The 13,398-nt window shown below is 34.6% G+C and overlaps 1 protein-coding gene across 3 annotated transcripts in view; it reads left to right on the top strand.

Moving 5' to 3' along the window:
• The window catches only part of CSMD3 (CUB and Sushi multiple domains 3), a 1,081,491-nt gene that overhangs the window by 964,415 nt on the left and 103,678 nt on the right, over positions 1–13,398 (top strand). For all 3 annotated transcript variants that reach the window (XM_033843074.1, XM_019931944.2, XM_019931943.2), the window contains 3 exons: positions 9,817–10,005; positions 10,741–10,918; positions 11,790–11,935. In XM_033843074.1, coding sequence (XP_033698965.1) covers positions 9,817–10,005; positions 10,741–10,918; positions 11,790–11,935 — 513 coding nt within the window. The remainder of the gene's footprint in view (positions 1–9,816; positions 10,006–10,740; positions 10,919–11,789; positions 11,936–13,398) is intronic.

The raw sequence follows: 13,398 nt of genomic DNA, 5'->3' as shown, positions 1-13,398 counted from the left end.
AGTGGCCTAGGGCACAAGTCCATTTCTTCATTTTCATAATGGTGTTAGTAATAGTACCTCTCAGATAAGTTGTTTTGAACTTTATATGATAAAATGAATGTAAAATATTTATCGTGATGTATATCATTAGTAAATATTTAGTGCAGTTTAGCTATTTTTACTATACTATTTCAGATCTTAAAAGTCTAAGATTTAAAATTAAATATTTAAAGTTATGATATTTTACACAAACAGTGCAGTTCCAATGAATGTAATATTTAATCAAAATTAACTTAAACTTTGATTATGTATCTGCACTAACTATTAAGGATTTAATGAGTATGTGATATTTTTGTTTTTTTAATTTTAAATTAAAAGTATTTTATTATAATTAAATTATAATATAATAATTATAATATTATTATATAATTAATTATATATATAAATAAATTAAATTATTTTTTATTGAGGTATAGTTGATTTACGAGTATGTGATACTTTTGGATGTGAGCTCCACCAAAGCAGTCATCTTTGTGTTGTTCATTGATGTATCTCAAGTGCCTAGAAGAGTAAGAGCACAATAAATATTTGCTGAATAAAAGTATATACACAAAAGGAAATTTAAGAGTAGTTAAAATAGACATTGTAACATCCAACTGCATGGGTCTAAAATGATTACAGTTTGTATTATGCTTGCATACATAATTTAAGAGCAGCATATCACACATCATCCTTTACATAAAATAGGAATAATTTTTGTAACCTCTTGGTTCAAAATTAACCATGTTCCTAAGGAAACTAATTATTTCAAAAATTGTTGGGGAACTGACTGAGTTTCTTTTTTGCTGCTGGAGGACTCAGAGCTATCTATGTGGTCCTTCTCTAGCAAGTGCATAGGGCTTGATGAACCTGACTTCATCTTCTTTTCTATGCCGTCAAATTCCCTCAACCTCTCAGGGCAATATTCTTATTTGAATGAGGTAAAATTAGAATCTGAACTTTATTTTTTTTGTTGTTGTTATCTTTTTTTTTTGAACTTTATTAACTATATTTCTCAGGCAATGTGCCCTTGAAAAAAGATTCACTATTTCCATAATAAAATCCTAAAAGATATAGCATTTGTTACTGTTATTGATATAATGCTGTATTAATATTATTGACATGTGCCACAATGTATTACAAGGATCACTAGATATTATTTGAGAATTACACTGAATTTTATATTATTTTCTTCACTAGTTCTTTATTCTATTTATTTTTTTAAATAGATCTTTATTGGAGTATAATTGCTTCACAATACTGTGTTAGTTTCTGTTGCACAACAAAGTGAATCAGCCATATGCATACACATGTCATCATATCCCCTCCCTCTTGAGGTTCCCTCCCATCTTCGCTATCCCACTCCTCTAGGTCATCGCAAAGCACCGAGCTGATCTCCCTGTGCTATGCTGCTGCTTCCCACCAACCAACTATTTTACATTCGGTAGTGTATATATGTGGATGCTACTCTCACTTTGCCCCAGCTTCCCCCTCCCACCCCATGTCCTCAAGTCCATTCTCTATGTCTACTTCTTTATTCTTGCCCTGCAACTAGGTTCATCAGTACCATTTCTTTTTTTTTTTAGATTCCATATATATGCGTTAGCATACAGTATTTGTTTTTCTCTTCCTGACTTACTTCACTCTGTATGACAGTCTCTAGATCCATCCACCTCACTACAAATAGCTCAATTTCATTCCTTTTTATGGCTGAGTAATATTCCATTGTAAATATGTGCCACATGTTCTTTAGCCATTAATCTGTCGATGGACACTTAGGTTGGTTCCATGTCCTGGCTATTGTAAATAGTGCTGCAAAGAACATTGTGGTATATGTCTCTTTTTGAATTATGGTTTTCTCAGGGTGTATTATATGCCCAGTAGTGGGATTTCTGGGTCATATGGTAGTTCTAATTTTAGTTTTTTAAGGAACCTCCATACTGTTTTCCATAGTGGTTATATCAAGTTACATTCCCACCAACAGTGCAGGAGGGTTCCCTTTTCTCCACACCCTTTCCAGCATTTATTGTTTCTAGATTTTTTTGATCATGGCCATTCTGACTGGCATGAGGTGATACCTCATTGTAGTTTTGATTTGCATTTCTCTAGTAATTAGTGATGTTGAGCATCTTTTCATGTGCCTCTTGGCCATCTGTATGTCTTCCTTGGTGAAATGTCTTTTTGGGTCTTCCGCCCAATTTTTCAGTGGATTGTTTGTTTTTTTCATATGGAGCTCCATGAGCTATTTGTATATTTTGGAGAATGATCCTTTGTTGTTTTATTTGCAAGTATTTTCTCAGATTCTGAGGGTTGTCTTTTTGTCTTGTTTATGGTTTCCTTTGCTGTGCAAAAGCTTTTAAGTTGAATAAAGTCCCATTTGTTTATTTTTGTTTTTATTTCCGTTACTCTAGGAGGTGGGTAAAAAAAATATTGCTCTGTTTTATGTCAAAGAGTGTTTTTCCTGTGTTTTCCTCTAAGAGTTTTATAGTGTCTGGTCTTACATTTAAGTGTTTAATCCATTTGTAGTTTATTTTTGTGTATGGTGTTAGGGAGTGTTCTAATTTCATTCTTTTACATGTAGCTCTCCAGTTTTCCCGGCACCACTTATTGAAGAGGCTGTCTTTTCTCCATTGTATATTCTTGCCTCCTTTGTCATAAATTAGGTGATTGTATGTGCATACGTTTATCTCTGGGCATTCTATCCTGTACCATTGATCTATATTTCTGTTTTTGTGCCAGTACCATACTGTCTTGATTACTGTAGCTTTCTGGTGTATTTTGAAGTTAGGGAGCCTGATTCCTCAAGCTGTTTTTCTTTCTCAAGATTGCTTTAACTATTCAGGGTCTTTTGTGTTTCCATATGAATTGTAAAATTTTTTGTTCTAATTCTTTGAAGAGTGCCATTGGTAGTTTGATAGGGATGGCATTGAATCTGTAGATTGTTTTGGGTAGTATAGTCATTTTCACAATATTGATTCTTCTAATCCAAGAACATGGTATATTTCTCCATCTGTTTATGTCATATTTGATTTCTTTCATCAGTGTTTTATAGGTTTCTGAGTACAAGTCTTTTGCCTCCTTAGGCAGGTTTATTCCAAGGTATTCTATTCTTTTTGTTGCAATGGTAAATGGAAGTTTTTCCTTAATTTCTCTTTCTGATTTTTCATTATTGGTGTATAGAAATGCCAGAGGTTTGTTTGCATTAATTTTGAATACTGCAACCTTACCAAATTCATTGATTAGTTCTAGTAGTTTTCTGGTGGCATATTCATGATTTTCTATGTACAGTATCATGTCATCAGCAAACAGTGACTGTTTTACCTGTTCTTTTCCAATTTATATTCCTTTTATTTCTTTTTCTTCTCTGATTTCTGTGGCTAGGACTTCCAAAACTATGTTGAATAAGAGTGGTGAGACTGGACATCCTTGTCTTGTTCCTGATCTTAGTGGAAATGCTTTCAGTTTTTCACCATTGAGTATGATGTTTGCTGTGGGTTTGTCATATATGGCCTTTATTATGTTGAGGTAGGTTCCCTCTATGCCCATTTTCTGGAGAGTTTTTATCACAAATCGGTGTTGAATTTTTTCAGAAGCCTTTTCTGCATCTATTGAGATGGTCATATAGTTTTTATTCCTTAATTTGTTAATGTGGTGTATCACATTGATTAATTTGCATATACAGAATAATCCTTGCATCCCTGGGATAAATCCCACTTGATCGTAGTGTATGATTGTTGTTGGATTCTGTTTGCTGTATTTTGTTCAGGATTTTTGCATCTCTGTTCATCAGTGATATTGGTCTATAATTTTCTTTTTTTGTGATATCTTTTTCTAGTTTTGGTATCAGTGGAATGGTGGCTTCATAGAATGAATTTGGGAGTGTTTCTCCCTCTGAAATTTTTTGGAAGAGTTTGAGAAGGATCAATGTTAACTCTTCTCTACATATTTGATAGAATTCACCTGTGAAACCATCTGGTCCTGGGCTTTTGTTTGTTGAAAGATTTTTAATTATGGTTTCAATTTCATTGCTTGTGATAGGTCTGTTTATATTTTCTAATTCTTCCTGGTTCAATCTTGGAAAATTGTCCATTTCTTTGTGGTTGTCCATTTTTTTGGCATATAGTTTTTTTATAGGAGTCTCTTATAATGCTTTGTATATCTGCAGTGTCAGTTGTGATTTCTCCTTTTTCATTTCTATTTTTATTGATTTGCATCTTCTCCCTTTTTTTCTTGATGACTCTGGCTAAGGGTTTATCAATTTTGTTTATCTTCTCAAAGAACCAACTTTTAGTTTTATTGATCTTTGCTATTGCTTTCTTCATTTCTATTTAATTTATTTCTGCTCAGATCTTTATGATTTCTTTCCTTCTACTGACTTTAGGTTTTCTTTGTTCTTCTGTCTCTAGTTGTTTTAAATTTGGGGTAGGTTGTTTATTCGATATTTTTCTTGTTTCTTGAGGTGAGATTGAATTGCTATAAACTTCCCTCTTAGAACTGCTTTGCTGATTCCCATAGGTTTTGGGTCATCATGTTTTCGTTGTGATTTGTTTCCATGTATTTTTAATTTCTTCTTTGATTCTTCAGTGATCTCTTGGTTATTTAGTAGCTCACTGTTTAACCTCCATGTATTTGTGTTTTTTACCATCTTTTTTCCGTAATTGATTTCCAATCCCATAGTGTTTTGGTCAGAAAAGATGCTTGATACGATTTCAGTTTTCTTAAATTTTCTGAGGCTTGATTTGTGACCCAAGATGTGATCTATCCTGGAGATTGTTTCATGTGCACTTGAGAAGAAAGTGTATTCTGTTGTTTTTGGATGGAATGTCCTATAAATATCAATTAAGTCCATCTTGTTTAATATGTCATTTAAAGCTTGTGTTTCCTTATTTATTTTCTCTTTGGATGATCTGTCCATTGGTGTAAGTGGGGTTTGCAAGTCCCTTACTATTATTGTGTTACCGTCGATTTCTCCTTTCATGGTTGTTTACATTTGCCTTATTTATTGAAGTCTCCTATGTTGGATGCATAAACATTTATAATTGTTATATTTTCTTCTTGGATTGATCCTTTGATCATTATGTAGTGTCCCTCCTTATCTCTTGTAACAGTCTTTATTTTAAAGTCTATTTTATCTGATACAAATATTGCTACTACACCTTTCTTTTGATTTCCATTTGCATGGACTATCTTTTTCCATCCCCTCACTTTCAGTCTGTATGTTTCCCTAGGTCTGAAGTGGGTCTCTTGTAGACAGCGTATATATGGGTCTTGTTTTCATATCCGTTCAGCCAGTCTATGTCTTTTGGTTGGGGCATTTAATCCATTTACATTCAAGGTTATTATCAATATGTATGTTCCTATTACCATTTTCTTAATTGCTTTGGGTTTGTTTTTGTGGGTCTTTTTCTTTACTTGTGTTTCCCACCTAGAGAAGTTTCTTTAGCATTTGTTATAAAGCTGGGTTGGTGGTGCTGAATTCTCTTAGCTTTTGCTTGTCTGTAAAGCTTTTGACTTCTCCATAGAATCTGAATGAGATCCTTGCTGGGTAGAGTAATCTCAGTTGTAGGTTTTTCTCTTTCATCACTTTATATCCTTCCACTCCCTTCTGGCCTGCAGAGTTCCTGCTGAAAACTCAGCTGATAACCTTATGGGGATTCCTTTGTATGTTATTTTTTGTTTTTCCCTTGCTGCTTTTAATATTTTTTCTTTGAACTTAATTTTTGTTAGTTTGATTAATATGTGTCTTGGTATGTTTTTCCTAGGGTTTATCCTGTATGGGACTCTCTGTGCTTCTTGGACTTGGGTGACTATTTCCTTTCCCATGTTAGGAACGTTTTAGATTATAATCTCTTCAAATATTTCCTCAGACCCTTTATTTTCCTTTTCTTCTTGTGGTACCCCTATATTCGAATATTGGTGCCTTCAGTGTTGTCCCAGAAGTCTCAGAGATTGTCTTCAATTCTTTTCATTTTTTTTTTCTTCATTCTGCTCATCAGGAATTATTTCCACCATTTTGTCTTCCAGCTCATTTATTCGTTCTTCTGCCTCAGTTTTTCTGTTATTGATTCCTTCTACTGTATTTTTCATTTCAGTTATTGTGTTGTTAATCTCTGTTCATTTGTTCTTTAGTTCTTCTAGATCTTTGTTAAACATTTCTTTTATTTTCTCAATCTGTGCCTCCAGTCTACTTCTGAGATTCTGGATCATCTTTACTATCATTACTCTTAATTCTTTTTCACATGGATTGCCTATTTCCTCTTCATTTATTTGGTCTTGTAGGTTTTTACCTTGCTCCTTCATCTATGACATATTTTTTGCTGTCTCTTTTTTCTTTTTTCTTTTTTATGAGTGGCATTGTGTTCCTGTCTTACTGGTTGTTTGGCCTGAGTCTTCCAACACTGCAGTTTGTAGGCTATTGGGTACAGCTGGGTCTTGGTGCTGAGATGAGGAACTCCATGAGACCTCACTTTGATGAATATTTCCTGGCGTCTGAGGTTCTCTGTTAGTCCAGCAGTTCAGACTCGGAGTTCCTGCTGCAGGAGCTTTGGCATGACCCCAGCTCATGGACCAAGATCCTGCAAGCTGCATGGGGTGGCAAAAAAAAAAAGAGAGAACAATAACAAAATAAAAAATAAAATTAGACTAGGAAACTAACAGATGTTTTAGAATGAATATAAAAATAAAAATATAGATGAATCAACATCCAGAATGTACATCAGTACCACAATAGTAAAAAAGAGGAGGAGGGAAAAGAAAGAAAAAAAAGGCAGAGGGGAAGGTCTTGGCTGTGCAGGGTGGGGCCTAAGCAAGGGCAAGGTTTGGGCGGTGGGTGGGCCTATGCTTAGGACCCACAGGGCTGGATAGGCCCTGGGGGCAGTGGGGGGTGAGGCTTAGGCTCAAGGAACAGAAGGGACCCAGATGTGCCACCCACTCCTGGTCTCAGAGGACAGGGAACCTCACCTGAGAGCCCAGCAGGCTTCCCGGGCTCAAGTGGGCAGGGCAAATGCCCTCCTCTCCTCTGTTGCTCCTCCAGTCTAGGAGGGACCCTCCTGCCTGCCTCTCCTGATGTCCCCAGCCTCCCTCCTATACCCCCAGGACAAATGTGGCCAGGGGGGTGGGGGCGATGGCTGTGGAGGGCAGGGGACCAGCCTGGGAGCTCAGCAGGCTCCCTGGGCCAAGTGGGTGGGGTAATTGCCCTCCATCCCTCTTCCATTCTTCCTGGAGGGCCCCTCCTGCCTGCCTCTCGTGCTCTCCACTCAGCCTCCTTCCTATGTCCCCAAGGACCAACACAACCTGGAGGGGGCTTTGGAGGGCTGAGGATGGGCCTGAGAGCTCAGCAGGCTCCCTGGGCCCGAGTGGGTGGGGCAATCACCCTCTGCTCCTCTCCCACTCCTCCTGGATGGCTCCTCCTGCCTTCTTCTACTGATGTCCCCAGCCTCCCTCCTATGCCCCCAAGGACCCACGTGGCCTGGAGGGGGCTTTAGAGGGGGGGTACCGGCTTGGATGCTCAACAGGCTCCCCAGCCTGAGTGGGCCAGGCGATCGCCCACTGCTCCTCTCCCACCCTTCCCAGAGAGTCCTCCCGCCTGCTTCCTCTGATCTCCCTGGCCTCAGGGGTGCCAATCCTGTCTGGCCTCCACTTCTCCCCCCTCAGTCCCCCCATGTCCTATTGGTTCACTTGGGGGTTGCTCCTATCTCCTTGGGCCTCAGAGTCCCCCATCAGCAGCAGGCAGGCCCCCTAGTTGTGGGGAGATGCTAACTCCGCATCTTCCCACACAGCCATCTTGATTGACACAAGTACGCTGAATTTTAAAACTGTATCTTTTACTGAATTTATATCGTTGAGCTAATGACTTTTTTTGAGATATAGGTTAATTGATACAGATTCACAGAAGCAATGTTATTTTTAGATGATTTTGCGATTAGACCTTAAAAACATTCTGAATTTTGGAAAAATGCATAGTATACAATTAAGTGTACCCTTCTACTAAAGAACTTGGTTCCGAAGCTAACGTTATTACTGGCAACGTTATTGGGTTTGTTAAGCCCTGTATTATATATGATATTAGGATGGGAACTTTCTCCTGAACATTTAAAATCTATTTCTTATTCATCCTTATTAAACTAAATAGCATAGAAATGTGAAATGTTATATAAAATATCACAGGATCATACATTTGTCTATGAGTCTTACCCTATTCAAGATTATCTAGCTAACTAAACGTATCGTGATCATTTCACAATACATCTAAATCAAATCATTTTATTGTATACCTTAAATTCATGCAGTGCTATATCTCAGTTATATTTCAATAAAACTGGAAAAAAATTATCTTTTACATGTGAGTGAAAATTGAAAGTGTTTGTTTCATAGAATAATATATCCCAACTCCTAATGATCAAATGATATACGTTTGTCTTCAATTGACATGATTCTTTTGGTTTTGATATATTTTGTTTGTGGAATATTAATTCAAATGAAAAAAATTAGAATAAAAGCACTAAATATCTTAAAAAGACTGTTAATTAATTCTGAAACCTTTAATTTAAAAATTAGAGTAATATTTTAATAAGCAACTTATGGTAGCTTATTCAGCTTTAAATATAAGTTTTTGATTTGGGGAATTTAGAATTTAATGGTCTCAACGTTAATTTTCTCAATTTTGTGGTTACATAGAAGTATCCTTTTCTTTATGAAATAGCAGTGATGGGTCAACTTATTCTTAACTAATTTGGAAAGAAAAAAGTGTGTTCATACATACATATATACATATATATATATGTATATATATATATGTATATATAGACGGGGGTGGGTGGGGGGAGGAAGAGAGAATGATGAAGAAAATGTGTCAGAGTTAACAATTGGAAAACGTGGCTGAAGGCATACTGGAGTTCTTACTAATCTTAGAACCTTTGTGTAACTTTGGAATTACTAAAAAATAAAAACAGTTTTTTATAAAAGGAATTTAATGGTCAGTAGCAAAGTAGTCTCTGCTGGTAATTTAAATTTTATTAATTATAATATGATTTTGAACTTCTTAAAAATAAAGTCTCAAATATTAATACTATACGAGTATATGTACTGTTTATAGGTTCAAGATTTATTCAGCAATGTTTATTAAGGACCTACTATGTGAAAGGCAATAAGCAAGGCTTTTAAGATACAATGATAAAAAAACAGGAACTTTGATCTCATGCAGAATGTAGAACAAGAGTAGTATGAACAAATAAACAGTTACACTACAGTGCCGAAAATATCATGATAACTGAAGTGCAAAATTTATATTAGAAGGAAATTTGTTTCCTAATACTTTATATTGTTAAATAACTTCTTTGGAGAAACTCAATAGAGAGATAGTGTGGTTTGTTTCTTTTAGAGGAAAAATTAGCTAAAAAAAGGTTAAAAAAGGCTCAGAATTAGGCTTACACATATATTTATTTTATTTTATGTACATACAATGAACCAGGAAGCAGTTGCATTATAGGTAAAGGGATCAGAATATGTTTGATTAAAATTATGGCTATAGGGTAATTTACATTTTCACTAAAACTTATAATTTAGATAGATTTCATAAGTGGGAGAAAAAACAATGCATCTTAATAAATTGTACTAAAAATTTAATATGAAAATTATACATAAGAAATTCATATCATGCACTGACATCATTTATTATAAAACTGAATTACTATTTATAATCAACTGCAAGCAGCTCTACATCTATTTTGCAGGTTGTAAATAATACTCTTTGGTCTTTCAAAATTCAAAAAGGAAAAACTTTCTTTTTACCTTTTCCAGCCTATCAGTTGCAAAGCTGTCCTGATCCACGCCCATTTCGAAATGGTTTTGTAATCGGCAATGATTTTACTGTGGGGCAAACCATTTCATTTGAATGTTTCCCTGGTTACACGTTGATTGGAAATTCAGCTCTCACTTGCCTTCATGGAGTGAGTCGCAATTGGAATCATCCACTTCCAAGGTGTGAAGGTATGCTTCTAAATTGAAGCTGTCTTTTAGGTGATATCATCTATGTTTAATAATTCTTGATTTGGTACTCTTTTCTTGTTTGTTTTCCTCTTCAAATAGCATGCTAAATATACAGTTTTTCTTTTAGTTGTAGAATTATAGTTAGTACCCAGATCAAAGACCTAAGGCTTCATAATGAATGACTGGTTTTGTCATTATTGGCAGGAGACTTAACCTTCTTCACTGGATGCGAAAGTAAAGTTTGTTAACACTTCAGAGCTTCTTCTGTGTGATGTTTGTGTGAGTGCATCTGTGTTTGTTTAGTAATCATTCATATATAAACCAGTAACCCAGATACTACTACTGAATTTGGGCTCATTTCTTCTAAAGAAAAAAAAACCCTTATAAATAAAAATGGCTTGAACCTCTTTATAAGGCCTTATATTTATACATGATATAAGACAAAAGTTGAACAGTGTATATATGGATAAAGTATTTGAAAGAAGAGAAAACAGTGCAATTTACTAATCTAGTGATAGTGAATAACTATGTAGCACACCTCATGCTGAAAAATAAATAAAAGCTCACTGTTTGATTCATGGTTTCCAGCTTCATTTTACATACCTTAACTGTGGTAAAAACATAACACAGATGTCTTTTATACTGTTTAAGAGGTATGAAATGTTTACCTTTTTTCTTTATAATCAGTTTATTGCGATTCTACTTAAATATTTTGTTTTGTGTTTTTTTCTGTAGCTCTTTGCGGAGGGAATATAACTGCAATGAACGGCACCATTTACTCTCCTGGATATCCTGATGAATACCCAAACTTTCAAGACTGTTTTTGGCTTGTAAAAGTACCCCCTGGGAATGGAATCTACATCAATTTTACTGTTCTTCAAACAGAACCAATCTATGATTTCATTACTGTATGGTAAGCCAAGACCATTGTTATTGATTGATTCAACTGTATGTAGCAGTGAAACAAGGAAGGAATGAAAGTATATCACAGTCCTCTGCACAAATTGCCATCTGATGTTTGAATTGGTGTAACTGAGGGTGACAGTGTGTGTTTTGGAGAATGAGACAAACAAGAGAAATAGATTTTAGCTTATTTGCCCATGAAGTAGCTAAACACATAGAACAAAAACTTTATGGGTGAAAAAATGATTTAAATTTGTTATTAAAATAATATGCAAAACCTGGGAATTAAATCAGAGTAAGTTTAAGGTAAGAAAGTTCTCTATATACAGAACCACTGAAATTTAAAAGCCTGTATTCCAATAAGTTATTTAATACAACTACTGAATTTCTGTCATAATAATTCATCATAAAATGTTATATTTGTATTATTATTATCCTGTTAATTAAAGCATCTCTATTTAAACTAAAAATAAAATAGCTGAATTAATTATTGACAATTGGTTAATTGAACTACCATGTGACTTCTAAAATTCATTCTAAATTTAACAGTCTATGGTTCTCAAGATTATTTTGAAGAAAATAAAAGGAAGGCAAACTTCAAGCATTTGGGAAGATCTGGGTTGTGGTCAGGAAACCAAAGACAATTTAATTGATTACAGCTAATATGGGTACATTTCTTTGGGGTAAAAATGTGATCTTTTAAAATATGTTATCACCTAAATAAACATATACCAATATGATTTGGCACTCGTTGATTATTTCATCCACTGCATCTTTATCATCTCATATGTAATACTTTCATTAGACTTTGTGTGAAACTTTCCCAAAAAATCAATCTCACTCTCCCTTTCTCCCCTCCCTGCTCTATGTCTCTCCTATAGGGATGGACCAGACCAAAACTCACCTCAGATCGGGCAATTCAGTGGCAATACTGCTTTGGAATCAGTCTATAGCACTTCAAATCAGATTCTAATCAAATTCCACAGTGATTTCACAACAAGTGGCTTTTTTGTGCTCAGTTATCACGGTTGGTATCATCTAGGCATTTCTATTTCGTCTGGCACTGTTTGAAATTGTCCTTGAAAAATTGATTGTAATATATATATTCAACCAATGATTGCAAAGGTATTAAAATTTGACACTTTTTTATCATTTCAAATACATTTACTTGCAAAGAACGGCCTCTTCTAAGCATTTAGGGACATTAAAATGTGAGCAAATGGAGATAGGAAATAAATCAGTCAGTAATTACCCCAGTAGAAAATAATTATTTTTGCATGGAAATGCATAAAAGAGAACCAGCTGTTCATATTTTATTGCATGTAGTTTTAAAACATCAATCGATTTTTTTCAATACAAAATGTTTAATCTATTTAACCTGCTGTGAGTCTTTCTAAAATTAGCATCCAATAACTTTATGCTTTGGATCACATTACTCATTCATTTATACTCTGTTTCACAACTATATCTATTCTAGAATCCTACAGCTTTAAGTGACTATTTCAGATCATTAAGTTCTTAGCTTTTACTCCCGTGAAATAATTTATGAAGAGTTTCAATTTCAATTCTTTGTATGTAATTATTCTGGGTTCTCTCTTCATAACATTAACTTTTTGAAAGAACATTCAGATGGTTTCAGAGGATTTTTTTAAATTTCCTGTTGTGTTAAATTGTATTTCATTATAAATAAGAAAATGTTTATTTCTAGTGATTATATCCTTTCATCTGCTATGACCATAGTTTCATAAGCATATTCTGTTTCATATGACTTTGTCTGACCAATTCCATGAGCATCACAGGATCAATAAGCTACTAAATTAAATTTGCAAAACTTCTATTAAAATTTCCAGGGTGAATGTGTACCTTGTCCATTACATTAACATACAATTTAATGTTTTCTTCTTTTTTTAACACAAAGTAAGAAAATCTTTGATACTCAAAGCTTATATTACATGAAAAATATGGTAAGTCAAATATGGTTATACACAAAGACACTTAAAGCACATTGGGTCTAGAAATACTCAGAGAACAGACCAGAAAATATTTGATTTGCTTAATCTCAGCACTTATCAATCAGTAGATGATGCCCGATTTGTGCTTCTATAGTGGCCAGAGCTGCATGTATTATCTGGCATAGCCAATTAGAAAGCAGGGAGTTCAGTTAGATAACTTTGATTCAGGCTCTTTATTTTTTTTAGTAACTCCTTTGCCTTTTTTAATGAATTGGTCATTGGTACTGGCAGTATGTATATACAGTCTAAAGCTGCAACAATAGCTTTATTACTTTGAAAGGTAATCATAGCTCAAGAACTACTAAACTAAATGATTTTAAGTTCAAAAGATGAATTCGTTGCTGAACTGTATTTTGTACATTTTCTCTCTTCACAGATCCCCGCATAACTTTTTATATTTTGTATTTTGCCTGAACAAGTGATAAAGAAGGGACTGTTCATTGATGGACTGTAAATATCCATAAAATAATCTTATAGG

This window comes from Tursiops truncatus, chromosome 17, assembly GCF_011762595.2.
Source record: "Tursiops truncatus isolate mTurTru1 chromosome 17, mTurTru1.mat.Y, whole genome shotgun sequence".
NCBI classification, from domain to species: domain Eukaryota; kingdom Metazoa; phylum Chordata; class Mammalia; order Artiodactyla; family Delphinidae; genus Tursiops; species Tursiops truncatus.
This window is presented reverse-complemented; position numbering and strand designations above follow the sequence as displayed.